We start from the raw sequence: 16,273 nt of genomic DNA, 5'->3' as shown, positions 1-16,273 counted from the left end.
TTTTGCTGACATGTGACTTTTCAGTGCCTAGCTGGTTATTGGCATTAGACTAGACTGACTTCCATGAAAGTGCAGAGACCACTTGTCAGGGAATACTTCTTCCTATTCTGATGCCACTGCTACTTGCCATATTCTACTTTTGCTTCTACCCTTTGCCCATTTTTAAGGCGTGTTTCCATTAGAATGAAATATTATTTCTGTGTTTTGGGGTGGATGGATATGAATGTATCATGTAATACGTGCTCCTTTGAAGAAAGGTACCCCTATTTTCATAGTGTCCAAACACAAGGAATCTTAGAAGTAGAAAACTTTTAGAATTGCTTCCGGGGATAGCAACTTCAAATATCTACCAGAAAGGTAATGTAAACAAGAGAAGCAAGCCAAAGTAACTGACAAACTTGAGAGAGCTTGCTTTGCCTAAAGTGAATAGCTGCTACTACTCAGTTTCAGCCAATTTCTGCTGTATTGGAATGGGAGCCCATTACCGTCATACCCTTTGGATTTACAAAAGAAGCTAGAAATCTTTATTTTTATGTCATATGTCCTGATTTTTAAATGCTAGCAACTAATTTAAAACTCTTAGTGGATGTGTGGGACAATACTCTAAAAGCCACAGAAAATAGTTCTGTAGGCCACAGGCTGTTGATGTGTAGCTTTTGGTCTGGTCCATCTTCCTCATTTACAGATGGGAAAACAGAAACCCAGGGATGTAAAATGACTTTTCCAAGCTCACACAAGCAGTTACTGGCAGTGCTAGTAGTAAAACCTGGGTCTACTTTCTCTTTGTGCAATACTCTTTACATTTGGAATGTTAATTGTTTTTGAGGATGTAAGAAAAGCTAATGTCATGTACAGCCCAAATTTTATATTGTTTTGAGGATTTCAGACCCCCTGAAATCCATACATGAATATCAAGTAAAGAACCTTCTCTTGAATCTCCTGGTTCATATGTTTGCAGTGTCAAAGGAAAAGGCCCCAGTATTTACATTTAGGCAAACACATGGGAAGAAGCACTGGAAGCAGGAGACCTTGGCCCTCTTGGTCAAATTCTACCTCTCTCCCTCCCTTCTTGCCTATCTTTTTTTGTTTGTTTGTTTTTTCGTATGCTAAATCTTAGCTATGCAATTAGTAGGAATATATTTAACTCTAAAATCTGTCTATCCCAAGTACCAGTCCCAGCAATAATTGCTTTTCTAATATTTTACATACCTGTATCACTCATAGAAAGTAATAGTTTTTTTAAAAATTATATTTATTACATGTACCATTTTGCAAGGTTTTTTTGTTTGTTTGTTTTGTTTTGTTTTAAATTCAACAGTATGTCATGCCTTGTATCCAGGTACATACAACCTACCTCATTCTTTTTATTTGCTATGTCATGTTCCACAGTGTGTTAATTCAGTGGTTTATTTAGCCACCCACTATTGATGAATCCTTGGGGTGTTTGCAGATTTTTAGTATTACAAACAATGCTGAAATAAATAATTTTGTACATGCATCCTTGACACAGGTGCTAGTCTTCTTCAAGAGGAAAGAAGTGGATTGGTAGGCATGTGATTTCAGAGTGGCAGTTATTTTATATATCCATCAACAACATATGGAAGTCCCCAATTTCCCCAGGGCCTAACACTTGCTGTTATGAGATTAAGATTTATTTCAGGCTGATGGGTGAGAAATGATATTTTAATCATGAGTGAGTTTGAGCATCTTTTGCCTGTTTTGATGTGTTTGCATTTCACATTTCTGTTTTTTTTTTTTTAAAGAAGGGTCTTGTTTTATCTGTTCATATTTTTGGGGGGATTTCTTTTGGGTTTATTTGGCTTTTTCTTACTGATTTATAGAAATTCCTTATGTGTTTTTTCTGTATTCTTGATACCAATGTCTTCCATTGTATATGTTATAAATCTTTTTAATTTAGATGTTTCTGATCTTGGTTTTGGCACTGACCAGTTCTGTGATTTTGGGGACATCGTTTGACATCCACAGTGCCATTTTAGTCCATTGTGAAGTGAGAATACACTATCTTTTAGTTATTGTATTATTGTGAAATGCCAGTGAAAGAGTGTAAGTGCTCTGAGCTTTGGGTTCATTTGATTTTCACCAGCCATTTTTCTCAGCTGTAAAGTGAGAATATACTGCTTTTTAGGGTTATTGTGAAATGCCAATGAAAGAGCATATGAAAGTGCTTTGGAGACTAAAGAATACCTTCACATGTACAGCATTTTGTCCTTTCTTTGGTTTTATTATGACTCATCCCTAGGAGCTGGCTTTTGTGAAGCATCCTACGCTTCTGCAGATTAATCAAATTCTGAGTGGTAAGTGTCACAACGTAGCACTTGTCTCTTTTTATTCTACACCTTCTTAGGGGAGGAACAAGGTGCATAAACAAGTTATGCTCGCATTGAACTCCTGTGTTCTTAGAATGCATTGGGTGGGATGGAGGTGGAGAAGTACGGATAGCAGGAGAATCCTACTGCTTCGCTAGTCATGGTATGTGCCCCAAGGATTGACAATCATTTCTACTGTGGAACCAAATGTCTACAAGGTGAATTAGGCTGCCTTTTCTTACTATCCTGGTTCACTTCTCAATTAGAACTCAGGTTTCAGAGGCAGCTGTTCTGTTCCACTATCTTTTCTGTTCACTGGTTTCCCAATTAGGGAATATATGAGGGTATAATCTATCTGGCTATCTTTTGACTAATGGCTGTCCTCAACAACCGAATAATTAACCGAAACATGGTACTATTCTATGGTTTGGGGATACTCAGATTCAGATACCACCACCCTTAGACCCAAACAACCCCATGCCCCTGACCTATCCTGACCTATGTCCCATACTTTTTTTTTTTTTTTTTTTTTTTAAGATGCAGTCTCACTCTGTCACCCAGGCTGGAGTGCAGTGGAGTGATCTTGACTCACTGTAGCCTCTGCCTCCCAGGTTCAAGCGATTCTCCTGCCTCAGCCTCCTGAGTAGCAGGGCTGTGTCCCATGCTTTTGAAGACCCCTCCTGTAGCCATGCCTGTCCTCTTCCATACCACTCTTCAAGTACCTAGCTACCCAAGAATTACCTTCCATGGCCTGCAGAGCCTCTTCCTGAGTCCATCTGCCTAAAGATGGACCAGTTTCTGATACATGTATCCCTAGGTCTCACATGTGTATCATGGGTGACCTAGAAGGGTATTCTCAGCTTGGACATGCTAGCTTGAACACCTGTGCACAAGGCCCCAGAGTCCATTCGGACTCTTGCCCCAGCTCTGCAGCTGTCAGGGTCGGATCTGCCCTAAGGAGCCTCTCCCTTCTGACCAACTGCTTATTTTGTGGATTTTTTAAAAAGCCTTTGGGAAAGGTTTTCTCACCACTCATTTAGAGACTGAGTATAGCAGGTTCACCATAGAGCCCAGTTAATCTTGAATAATTCACAGAGAGCGAGGTGGGGAGGTGGAACAGGTGAGTTTCCTGAAGGGAGGCTCTCTTAAGTTGCCTCTCCTCTCTCTCTTGCCTGGTTAGGTGATGCTGCTGATGTTTTGTGAAAGCTTTGTGAAAAGGAGGAAGGATTCTGCTGACACACTGAATTTTTATGAAAGAAGGCTAAGGGTTCCCTTATCCATCCACACGAGGCACATCTGCTTGCAGACAGGCTGTCTGCTTCTTAGGGATTCCTTCATTGTCGTTTTATTCTTTTCTGAAGGTTTTAAGGCACAGTTTGGTGCATTCCTTTCTGCTCTCTAGAGCCAGGGGAAAGTCATAATATATCAGAGCTATTGCCGAAGAGCTTAAAATGGGCGCTGGCAGCTGGGATGTGGGGGAAGAGAGCTTTCCAGGGACAAGTGACCTGCTTGTTCAGCCAATGAGAAGCAGGTTAGAGGAATGATATCACCAGACAGGCTTTATTGTCTGATCATCTCATAAAAGCAGGATTGTGTCTGGCAACTTAACCCTTTTTTAGGCACTTCAGGTCTCACCTGCTCCCTGGCATATGACCTCTAAGTTCCTTTTCTCTACTGTCTGCTATGAGACCACAGAGATTAAAGACCAAAATTAGTGGAGGATATAGGGGAGTTGTAAACCATCACTTTAAAAAATAGAACTTACTAAAATTTAGAACCTCTGCTAAGATGGAAATATGATCTAAGCTGTGTTTGAAGAACACATCTAAAGTAGATATTGGTTGTAGTCATGTTGTGTCTGATTTTTACTGTGTAGACTTGAGAGGCAAGAGAGGTCAGAGGGGGAAAAATTGAGCCTTTAGTATATTTTAATTTATATAGTGGAATCTTACTAGGTATTTCCTGTTTTGGAGGAATTGAAATTAGTTCTGTAAATTTGGAAGACATGTTATCACGGATCCAGAGGCCAATTTTGAGTAAGAGATATTTGCAGTGTCTTTCTTTTCTTGTGCTGCTTTGTTGTCCCTACCGCATAGAAATGACAGTGATTTTACCTTTTTGTGCTTCCTTTCCCTCATTGGTAAAATGAATGTTCCTACCTATCTCATAGAATTGTTGAGATAAGAAAATAAATGAATTCCTGTGATTTTAGATTGTCCTATATACAATATAATGTATTATTATTATGGCATTCATGTCTTAAGATTATATGTTCATTCATTGATTTGTTCAGACTTTTTACAACATCTAGATGTTGGGCGTAAGAGATACAGAGATATAAAAAAATTACGGTTCTTACCCTTAAGGAACTGAAAATATCATGAGGGAGACAGATAGTAAAACTGTTTCATACTTCCTTTTGTATTTACCATGTGCCAGGCTCTGTTCTGAGTACATTGACATACATTAACTAATTTAATCTTACTATAGTCCTATGAAATAGATACTGTTATTGGCTCTGTTTTACAGATAGAGAAATTGAGACATAGGCTAAGTAACTTGCCTAAGGTCACACAGCTAGTGTGTGACTAATGGCACTAGGGCTGTAGTCTGTGCTCTAAATCTGTACTGACCAATATAGTAGTCACTAGTCACATGTGGCTTTGGAGCACTTGTAATGTAGCTGGTTTAAATTGATTGGGCTATGATTGTGAAATACTAGATTTCAAAGACCTAACATGAAAAAAAAATCTCATGTTGAAATTACATGTTGTAATGATATTTTGAATATACTGAGTTAAGTAAAATATATCAAAATCAATTTTACTTTTTAATTGTGGCAATTATGAAATTATATACATACGCTTGCATTTGGGGTTCACATTAGTCTTTTATTGTACTGTGCAACTCTAAATCATTATACTGTAATAATAGTAATAGCATGTGAAATTTTTGAGCACTCACTGTGTGTGAGCCACATACTGTGCTAATACCTTTTAAAACACTTTCAATTAGGCCCCAAAATAGCCCAGTTTATTATCACTATTTTATAGAAGGGGGAGAAGGTTTTGAGAAATTTAGTAATTTGCCTGAAATCAATCAACTAGTTAATGGCAAATCCAAAATTGGAACTGTATATGTCTGACTCGGAAACCCATGAGTTTTGTGGTTTTTTTGGTCTTGAACTCCTGGCCTCAAGCAGTGCTCCTGCCTCAGCCTCCTGAGTAGCTGAAATAACAGGTGCAAGCTACCACACCCAGTTAAAAAACCTGTGTTCTTAATCAGCACACTGGAGTTCCATTCGTAATTAAATTTCAGATATTTGTTTTATTTTTATAAGTATATTTAATATTGCATACTTCTGTATCTGATGCATAAAGGTTCAAAATTAAAATTACTAGTCTGTAAAATAGACATCTTGTATGGGACTGTCTTTTGTAGAGGCACAGTGAACACTGGCACAGTTGAGCCTGAGGTGAAGCAGTGAGTCAGCCTATACAAATTGTATTTAATTTTCATTCCATATAGTTCTGCCAGTCACTGGGCAGTTTATGTCCTGACACTGTTTGTCCATAGAGAAGGGAAAGAGGGACAATGCACCTCTCCTTAGTTGTTTAGCTCTCTTCGCTGCTAAGAAAAAGTTGCTTTTTATTTCATTGTCCTCCAAAATGCTGTTTGTGTTTGAGAGAGCAACAAAATGCTGTCTAGTGACCCCTCACTTTTCTTCCTTCTAGAGCAAAGACTCAGGTGGACTGAAGGCGGCTATGATCGAATTGGTGGAAAGGTTGAAGTTCAAGAGCTCAGACCCTAAAGTAAGTATTGTTTGGAATTGATTGGGTGTTGGTACCCCAAGCATTTCATTCTTCTTGAGCTAAAATTGTGGGGTGTTGATGATCATCTCTCTGAACATTGCATTAAGATTTAATTAAGCCTGCCCATCAGAAACAGTGTTCTGATATGCCTAGAGATAAGTCATCTATTTTTCCCCTTCTCTATTTTATGACTTACAACACATAATCATTAATTGCTTTCCCTGAACTGCAGACAAGTTCATTTTTAATCCTCCTTTACTGGGAGTCTTTGAATCTTTGGTCCTCTGTGTCCATTAAATGCAGCCAAAGGCGTCTGAGAGAAATACAGATCTTTTTTTTTTTTCTTGAGACAGAGTCTCGCTCTGCTGCCCAGACTGGAGTGCAGTGGCGCAATCTTGACTCACTGCAACCTCTGCCTCCCGGGTCCAAGCCATTCTCCTGCCTCGGCCTCCCGAGTTAACTGGGATTACAGGTGTGCACCACCATGCCTTGCTAATTTTTATATTTTTAGTAGAGACGGGGTTTCACCATGTTGGTCAGGCTAGTCTTGAACTCTTGACCTTGTGATCTGCTTGCCTCAGCCTCCCAAAGTGCTGGGACTACAGATGTGAGCCACTGCGCCCGGCCGAGAGATACAGGTCATCTTAATGCCAGGGACTGGCATAGGATCCAGACTCATTTAGTTGGTGTTCAGCACTAACGTCTTATCTCTCCACTGCTTCCAGGAGCCAGCTGCCACTCAGAATACTTTTTTCCTTATGACCTGTAGTCTGGTTTGGCAACTGTTTTAAGTGTCCCAGCTTTTTTTTTTTTTTTTTTTTTTTTTTTTTTTTTTTTTTTTTTTTTTTTTTTTGATATGTCGGGGTCTAGCGGATTGATATTCTGGGAGACACCATAATGGGGTGAAGGTAAACTGGGAACTGAACATGCTGGAGGGACTATGACTAACACAGACTTCCTTCTCTTTCCTACCTAGACACTTACTGTGGCACTACCTGGTATTGGTGCCAGCTGGCTTTGCCTTAGAATCAAAGTTTCTCACAGTTAAATAGGGAAAGGAGCATGATTTCATTTTACTGTAGGTTTTGTTTTTTGTTTTTTGTTTTTTTTTTAAAACAGGAATGGTACTAACATTTCTTGAGTATCTACTGAGAGCCAGGCACTTTGCTAGGACTCTTACATAATTGTGCTAAAATATACGTACAAAATTTTCACCATTTTTGAGTGTACAGTTCAATGGCATTAACTGTAACATTCACTTTGGTTTTTTGTTTGTTTTTGTTTTTTGTTTTTCTGAGATGCAGTGTCACTCTGGTGCCCAGGCTAGAGTGCAGTGGCATGATCTCAGCTCATTGCAACCTCCGCCTCCCAGGTTCAAGTGATTCCCTGCCTCAGCCCCCTGAGTGGCTGGGACTACAGGCACACACCACCACACTCAGCTAACTTTTTGTATTTTTACTGGAGACAGAGTTTCACCATGTTGGCCAGGCTGGTTTCAAACTCGTGACCTCAGGCTATCTGCCTTCCTCAGTCTCCCAAAGTGCTGGGATTATGGGCATGAGCCACCACACCTGGCCACACTTGGTTGTATAACCATCACCACTGTCCATCTTTAGAGCTTTTTTACTATCCCAAACTGAAATTCTGTACCCATTAAACGCTAACTTATCATTCCTGCTCTCCCCTCAAATATTTTTAATTATTTAACAACACTGTAAAGTAGCATTTTATTCCTACTTTATTGATAAGAACACTGAGGTTTAGAAAGGTAGAATCATCTGCTCAAATCTAATGTAATACAGATGTGGAATTCAAACTCTGACTCCAGTGCCTGTACTCTTTGTTTTATGTCATGCTGCAAACCAGGCACTGGATTTTATCTCCTTTCTACCACATAATCACATTGTGCTGCAGTTTTCTAAATTGAAACACAATATGTGGCAGAGCCACAGACTGGTGGGCTCTTCAAAAGGTGGCTGCAGCCGCAAAAATAAATTTCTCTTCATATGGCAATGAAAATATTGGGGACTTTGGTAAGATCTCTTGTCTTCTGGTGTAGTTAGGGTTCTAGAAGTAGAGAGTATCTTGGTAGACAGAAAAAAATTGGAGTAACATTTGTCAACTTTCCTAGCTCAAAGTAGGGGGACCCCTGATAAAAGTTTTTCCTTTAGTTAGGATGAACCACTTATTAAAAGTTACTGAAAGCTTTTCTTGCCAAGTTTCTCTGGTTTCTGAGGCAACTCCTGTTCTGCAGGAGACAACCATATTCTGTTTCCACTAAATTTATAATTAGCAGGGCAGTGAAGAGGGAGCGGATGTGTGCAAATCACACTGAGTGTTCTCTATGACTATAATACAGGTAAAGTGCTTTGGGATCCTTTATGAATGCATGTAGTGCTTCTGATGGAAAGCTTGCCACAAAGTGAAAGGACTGAGTGGTCCCATCAGAGGAATCCCTGGAAGTGTCAGGCTTTTCCCTTGATGCATCATAAGGTAAAGGATATTTGTAAGGACCTGACTGGGTATGTGTGTCTACCTGCACCTGTTTTTTACTCTTCTTTATTTTGCCCTGGATCATTTACTACCAACCTGTTTTATTTTCAAGCCCCTTTTTAGTCTACCACAAGCATATGCTGTATATACTCGGAGCCAGCTTGAAGGAAGATGAAGGATAATTACAGAATGACTGCCAGATCAGGAATGGGGGTAAAAAATGGGCCACTTAAATGTATAATTTCTGCAACAAAGAAGATTTTCCTAGAAATAAATTGGCATCTTCCAAGACAACCCTTAAATTTTTGTCTGTTCTGTTTTCCCACAGAGCCCCGCCATCCCCTTTTTGAGTTGGCCTATTTAAGAAGGGCAGAAATCTGTTAGACTTTGTGACCTGTCGTTTCCTGGCACAGAGGCTTTACATAGAAGCACTGATTGAGTCATGGAGGACTGAGCACTATCTCTGCCTCACTTCCTCTAGAATTCCCTAAGGCATCACAAAGCTTGATTAGTCCAGACAATGAAGCCTATTGGGAAATGAGTTAATTTTTACCTCTTGAGTTTTGCTAGAGAGGAGTAGAAGATGTCTAGATTAATCATTTTTTTAAATTATAAAATAATACATGCTTATAGATTTAAAAATACAGCTATTCATAAAGAAAAAGTAAAATCTCCCCCAAGTTAGCCACGGTTAACCGTTTAGTATGTAACCTTCTAGACATTTTTCCATGTAGAAGTACATTTTCAAAATTGTTTTTTGCGAAATTATACCCATAGTTTTACAACTGCTCTTTCCTTTATGTAGAATATCTTAGATATTCTTCTGTGTCAATAATATAGACTTGATTCTGTTTAATGAGATGCCTCATTTTATCCAAACATTTTGTCAGGCATCTTCTTTTCTTCCAGATCCAGAGGTTCTTAAACTTCAGTGTGCATGAAAATCACCCAGAAGACGTACTAAAATATAGAGTACTGGGCCCACCTCCAGAGTTTTTTATTCAGCTGGCCTGGGGTGGCTAGACAGTGTTCATTTCTGTGAAATTATCAGGTGATGCTGATGTTGCTGGTTGAAGTATCACACTTTGAGAACCTCTGTGCTGTACATTAGCTGTTTTCCTCTATGTTAATGATTTTTTTTCCACTCTTTTGAACAAGTAGAAGAGCCCTTAGAAATAAGTCCAGGTGATTTCAACTTTGAAAAAAGGTAGATAAAAATCTAGGCTTATGAAACAAACAAGTTGAGCAGAGGTAGGAAAGAAGTAGGGAGGGGAAAAAGAGGTAGGTTGGGAAGTCAGCTCAGGCTAGGAGGACAGGACTGCTTTACACTGTCACTTCCAACAGAGAAGTAGCAAAGCCGAAAAGAGGGAAAGAGATCCTGGTCAGGATTTAGGAGGATGATCAAAGCTCCCTGCCATGGTTGAGGTATAGGCTGAGTTCTAAAATCAGAGGAAATTCAGGAACAGCCAGCCATTATGGGTGAGCCTGAAGAGAGGAACCAGAGCCACTGATGGTTGAGAAATAGGGCACAGGACCAAATGAAGTTTTGTGCATGCATGTTGCTGTGGTGAGCCCTGTTTTAAAGGGTACATACCTCTGGGCATCTAGAACCCTCTATATCATGGAAGAAGATTACTTTTAATAACAAACAATCTTTAGTTTGTCAAAAGGATTAGTAGGAACTAGTCTTTTACATAATACGCTGCCCTAATGTGTTTGACCTGATTTAGTTTGCCAACTTTTTTTTCTCCAGCCAAACTTTTCTGAAACACCTGTTGTACAAGCAGGATACTTATCTGTAGATTGCGTACATTTATGCTAGGCTTTAGGGAAATTTAAAAATGTAATCAGTCAGGGGTATGTGTGTATATGTGTGTCTATACTTGGATTTTTAAAAAATTTAAAGCTTTCTTAATTCTTTATCTTCATAGCTTTCCTTTGTAGTGACTATGCAGTTATCTTTCACAGTTTACTCAGAGGTAACCTAGGCTTAGAAAACACATTGATTCCCTTTCCTCCCTTCCCCCTGCCCAGTCCTCAGAAAGCATTGAACCAAAAGTACAACATGCTAAGCTCAATCAAACTAACCTCTTATTATGTAGTTAATAACAGCCATTTTCTCTCTATTATGTATTGATTGCTTTTCTTTCCCTCTGATATGCACTGTTCATTGTTTCCTGTAACTGGTGTGCTTGAAGCAAACAGTTAACACAGTTGTGTATCTTGAATTCTTACTAATCTTATAGTCTCAAAAAAGAAGCATCTTAAAACTTGAGCCAAGTGGCTCACATTATTCTGTGTGACTGGAGTGGGATTAAACGGGGGATCTGATCATACCCAAGACTTCCTAAAACAGCAGGTTTTTTTTCCTTTTGTTTCCCCTAGCCTCTAGAGGTATTCTTACTGAAGTGTGAAACCACACCATTATCTAGCAACGTGAAATTAGTTAAATAAACCCAAGAGTGGTTTTCTTTTTTTATTTCAGTGTTGATGTAGCATTTTATAATTGCAAAAGAACTTTGCAGTCATTTTTCATAGCGATATCATTGGCATGGAACACAGCCCAGTCCTTCACTCTTCTGTGATAATCAGATTCTTGTCAAAAAATACAAATTTTTAATGTACAGGTAGTGATGAATATAAGCAAAACCTAATTTGAAATTCTTATTATTGTGTCCTATTATTCACAAGGGTCAAGCCAGGCGTCATCTTGATCCTTGCCCTGTGCCAAAAAAGAAGTATTCACTGGGGCACTGTTTATTCAACCCCCCGAAGCAGAGAATTGAGATGCTTCAGTTATCAAGTTGTTACATATGAAAGTGTTCATGTGGTTGATGAGTTATTAGAATTATTGACCTATTTCTGTACTTTTCATTTAAAAAGTTGTAAGTAGGAATTTTGGAGGTCATGAGTTATATTTATTTTATCTCTGTATCTTCAGGCCTTATTAGCATGGAGCCTGGCACATAGTAATTGATACGTATTATCTATTATAGCAACCCTATAAAAATAAGTGTTTGTTTTGTTTTGTGGATGAGCATTCTGAGACTTAGAGGGATTAAATAGCTTGCTAGTAAGTGATGGGACCAGGGCTTAACTCGAGATTTGTCTTACTTCATGTTCTTCACCTATACACTATTATTGAATCCATGGGTAAATACATGTATATATAGCCTGGCATCCCTAGCAATATGACCCTTAACTGATTATTTTTTCCTCACACTCTTCTTTTACCTCCTTTTACTGGGATCCTGTGCCATAGCACAGTCCCCCACAATTCCAGAGAACCAGGACTGGAGAATGGCCTTTTCCAACAGAAAATGTGGGGAGATGGCAAAAAAGCCATAACCCTCAGAGCATTTAGCCCTCGCTAAACGAAGAACTGAGGCAAGTGCTTCCACAGTTTGACCTGATTAGTGAAGGACATCAATTGGGAAAAATACCTGTGCTCCCTCAGGCCTGCTCTGGGAAGAAGTAAATGTGGCCCCTTTTTGTCCTCTGTAGACACTTGGGCAGGAAAAAAAAGGAGAAACAAGCTCTTTCCCTCCTTCACCATTCCCCTGGCTTTATCAAAACAAAACAGCTTATCCCTCTCTCATCCTCCCCTACCCAATTATAAAAGAAATACCGATATTCCTTGACTTACAGTGGGATTACATCCTAATAAACCCATCATAAGTTGAAAATATTATGTCAAAAATGCATTTAATACATCCAACATTCTGAACATCATAGCTTAGCCTACCTTAAACGCGCGCAGAATACTTACATTAGTCTATAGTTGGGCAAAATAATCTAACCAAAGCCTACTTCATAATAAAGTGTTGAATAGGCTTACTTTTATTTAATTATTTATTTTATTTTTATTTATTTATTTTTGAGACAGAGTCTCGCTCTGTTGCCCAGGCTGGAGTGCAGTGGTGTGATCTCAGCTCACTGCAAGCTCCGCCTCTCGGGTTCACGCCATTCTCCTGCCTCAGCCTCCAAGTAGTTGGGACTACAAGTACCCGCCACCATGCCCAGCTAATTTATTGCATTTTTAGTAGAGACAGGGTTTCACTGTGTTAGCCAGGATGGTCTTGATCTCCTGACCTCGTGATCCACCTGTCTCGGCCTCCCAAAGTGCTGGGATTACAGGTGTGAGCCACCACGCCTAGCCGAATAGGCTAGAATAGTTGTATAGGTACTTGAAGTACAGTTTCTATTGAATGGTAGCACGTTTGCACCATCATAAAGTAGAAAAATAGTAAGTCAGACCGTTGTATGGGGACTATCTGTATATGTTTTCTGTAGAAAAATGTAGAAGACACAGGACAGACAAGTCTAAAGAAGAAAGAAAGAAAATCACCAATTTTTTTTTTTATCCCTGCAGTGGCTTGTAAACTTTGGATACTTACTTTTTACAAAGAAATGCTGATTCTTGAGCCTCACTCAAAGCATCTAATTTTGTGGTTCTGAGATCTACTTTTCAAATATGCACCCTGGATGATTCTCATGCACATGGTCACATGCATTCTTTTGAGACCATACTTTGAGGTGAAAGATACCTATGGAAAAAACTGGGTAATATTATGGTTCTTTGTGTTTTGTGCATAAAATGGTATTATAGATTGAGTATCCCTTATCTGAAATGTTTGGAACCAGAAGTATTTTGAATTTCGTATTTTCGAATATTTGTATTATACTAGTTGAACTTCCCTAATCTGAAAATCTGCAATCTGAAATGCTTCAGTGAGTGTTTCCTTTGTCAGTGCTCAAAGAATTTTGGAGTTTGGAGGATTTCAGATTAACCTGTGTTAATTAACCTGTGTTATATATTGTTAGAAGAAAAACTTCAGGGCCTGGTGTGGTGGATCACGCCTGTAATCCCAACACTTTGGGAAGCCAAGGCAGGTAGATCACGAGGTCAGGAGATCGAGACCATCCTGGAAACAAGGTGAAACCCGTCTCTACTAAAAATACAAAAAATGAGCCAGGCATGGTGGTGGGCACCTGTAGTCCCAGCTGCACGGGAGGCTGAGGTAGGAGAATGGTGTGAACCCAGGAGGCAGAGCTTGCAGTGAGCCAAGATCACATCACTGCACTCCAGCCTGGATGACAGAACGAGACTCTGTCTTAAAAAAAAAACAAAAACAAAACAAAAAAAACCTTCAGCCGAATTAAATTTAAAGGACTTTAATTGAGCAATGGACGATTCGTGAGTTGGGCAGCCCCCTAGACTCACAGCAGATTCAGAGAGACTCCAGGGGTGCCTCATAGTCAGAACAAATTGGTAGACAATAAATGACATACAGAAATTAGAAGTGAGGTACAGAAATAACTGGATTGGTTACAGATTGGCACTTGCCTTATTTGAACACAGTTTGAACACTCAGCAGTGTATGACTGGTTGAATTATGGCTGCTGGGATTGGCCAAGACTCAGCGATTGTAACAAGTGCATACTCCTAAGTTAGGTTTTCAATCTTATCTACCTATTAAGTTAGGTTGTAGTTCATCCACAAAGACTCAAATATAGAAGTACAGAGTCCTTCTCAGGCCATATTTAGTTTGCTTTAACAATTCCCCCCTTTTGGTCATTTTCTCAATTTTGAGAGATTGACTAAAACTTTAGTCATTGATGTCAGTAATACCATCATAAATGTACTTCATTTGGTCTTGAAACCCACTGGGAAACAGTAGAACAGTGAGTCTTGCAAAGATAGGCACAGATACTGAGTAGTGGGTACCTCTTTATGCTGGAACATCCTGTTTGCAGGAGAAAAACAAAACATGGTCCTTTCTGTCTAGGATCTATGTTTCTTTAAAGTCTTAGTTTGATTGTGTCGCATTTAGCATGAGCGGCTCTGGTTTTGTATGGTTTGGTCTGTTGGGGCCTAGTGCATGAGCTCAGTCCAAAACAATGTCCTCCCATAATTTTGTTTTAAAAAATTCTCCCTTTTGACCAGATTCTCACTTAGGTGACTGTAACTAAAACTTAGGGCCTTAGTGCCACCCTTAGTTACCATCATTTTGGGTTTCCAGTCTCAGCATGTCATTCATAGGTTTTGGTGTCCTGTAATATTTCTTTTGGCTCTTGTCATTCCAGTTGAAGAGAGATCATTTGACATTCTGGAGGTGGCTGTATGCAAACATTTAAAACCTTTGAAAGAATAGAGTGTGCTAGGGAAATTATTATTATGACTATTGGGAGGATAATACCAAGAGTTTGGAGTATGCTCCTTACCCAGGGTCCCCATAAACCCAACCACCTAAAATCAAATAGGTCAAAGAATGAGCTAACCAGTCTACTTACTTAACTAAGCAGTCTTTTTGTTAATCCCCAACAACTGAATCTCTATAATACCAGATTTTTTCTCCATGGGACACAGGTGCCAACAACTGCTCATACACAGATACTTTTCTGTTTAGTCAATTCTATTATTTAGCTTAATTTTCACAAGAGAATTTAAAGTCTGTTGTGTAAGCATAGCCTTTACAGAAGAATCTGCTTTTGAGCTGATTATGTGGGATATGTTTCTAATCATTGCCTTTTTTATTCCGAATCATGGACAAAGGACCTAACAAATGATGCCGTTCTAGAAGAGTGAAAGTTTCCTGCAGTATTCTCTTTAATTCATGATGTGGGTTAAGAAGAGTGAATTAATGTTCTGTTTCTGACTGATGATGAGGCAACATATGTACCATTAAGGTTTCTAACCTACATTGGGCCTTCATCTTTTACCTTATAAAGTATAAGGTTATCCATGAATAAGGCTGGCTGCAAAATCCTTCACAAATAAAAGTATACCCTGTAAGTGCACACAACAGATCCCCTTTTCATTTCTGTTGTTCATAGAAGCATAAATAAGAAAAAATATTCAAAGATAAGAGTCTTATGATAGTAGAAGTCTTGATCTGTGATCATAGGAAAAGCTGTTCACATCAAGGATGCCATCTTCTGGGGAGAGACTTACGTAGTAAGTTTACACTAAGTGTTTCAATGGGTGTACATTTCTAAGAGTGAAGGGGGACCCTTCTCAGTTGTGAGATTATGAATCCAAAATTCAGGGTTCCAAAGTTTTGCTGCAATGTGGATGGCAAGGGCGGTCTTTCACTGATGTTCTTAGATGACCCAGTCTTTGGGTTCTAGATTGTGAAGGGGTTGACTGTCCTCAGTGAACCATTAAAAAGCCGTATTTACCTGGTGAAAGTACGCTGTGGCATAATTACTTAGCGTTATAACATTAGCCCTCTTGCGTGGGAGAGCTTTTATACAACCAGAAAAGATGCGTTGAAAATAACAGTTGAATGAAACTTTTTATAAAATGTTTAAATGGCCCATCAGATGACCAAATGTACCTGAAGCTTTGATTGTTTTCCCAGGAATATAGGACCAAACATTGTTTATAAACTATTTTAGCAGTTTGTAAGTCACGACACCAATATATTCAATTTGGATCGTTTTATCTTTTCCATGTCAAGTCACGGAATGCAGAACTTGTAATAACAAAAGCTTTAAGGACTCAAGAAGGACAAGGTGCCCATCCTGGGTCTCCATTAGTCCATGCTTAATTAACATTAGACTTACGTCCTCTTTGAATACCAGTTGTTTCTTCAAACTAGGTGCAGAGCACTGATAACTGATAGGTTATCTTGGGTG

General features: G+C 39.1%; 1 protein-coding gene across 1 annotated transcript in view; it reads left to right on the top strand.

The window, feature by feature from the left end:
* Positions 1–16,273, top strand: part of TRIM44 (tripartite motif containing 44) — a 134,097-nt gene that overhangs the window by 16,953 nt on the left and 100,871 nt on the right. The window contains exon 2 of the mRNA XM_050759447.1: positions 6,062–6,139. Within this exon, the coding sequence (XP_050615404.1) occupies positions 6,062–6,139 (78 nt within the window). The remainder of the gene's footprint in view (positions 1–6,061; positions 6,140–16,273) is intronic.

This window comes from Macaca thibetana, chromosome 14 (genome assembly GCF_024542745.1).
Source record: "Macaca thibetana thibetana isolate TM-01 chromosome 14, ASM2454274v1, whole genome shotgun sequence".
NCBI lineage: Eukaryota > Metazoa > Chordata > Mammalia > Primates > Cercopithecidae > Macaca > Macaca thibetana.
This window is presented reverse-complemented; position numbering and strand designations above follow the sequence as displayed.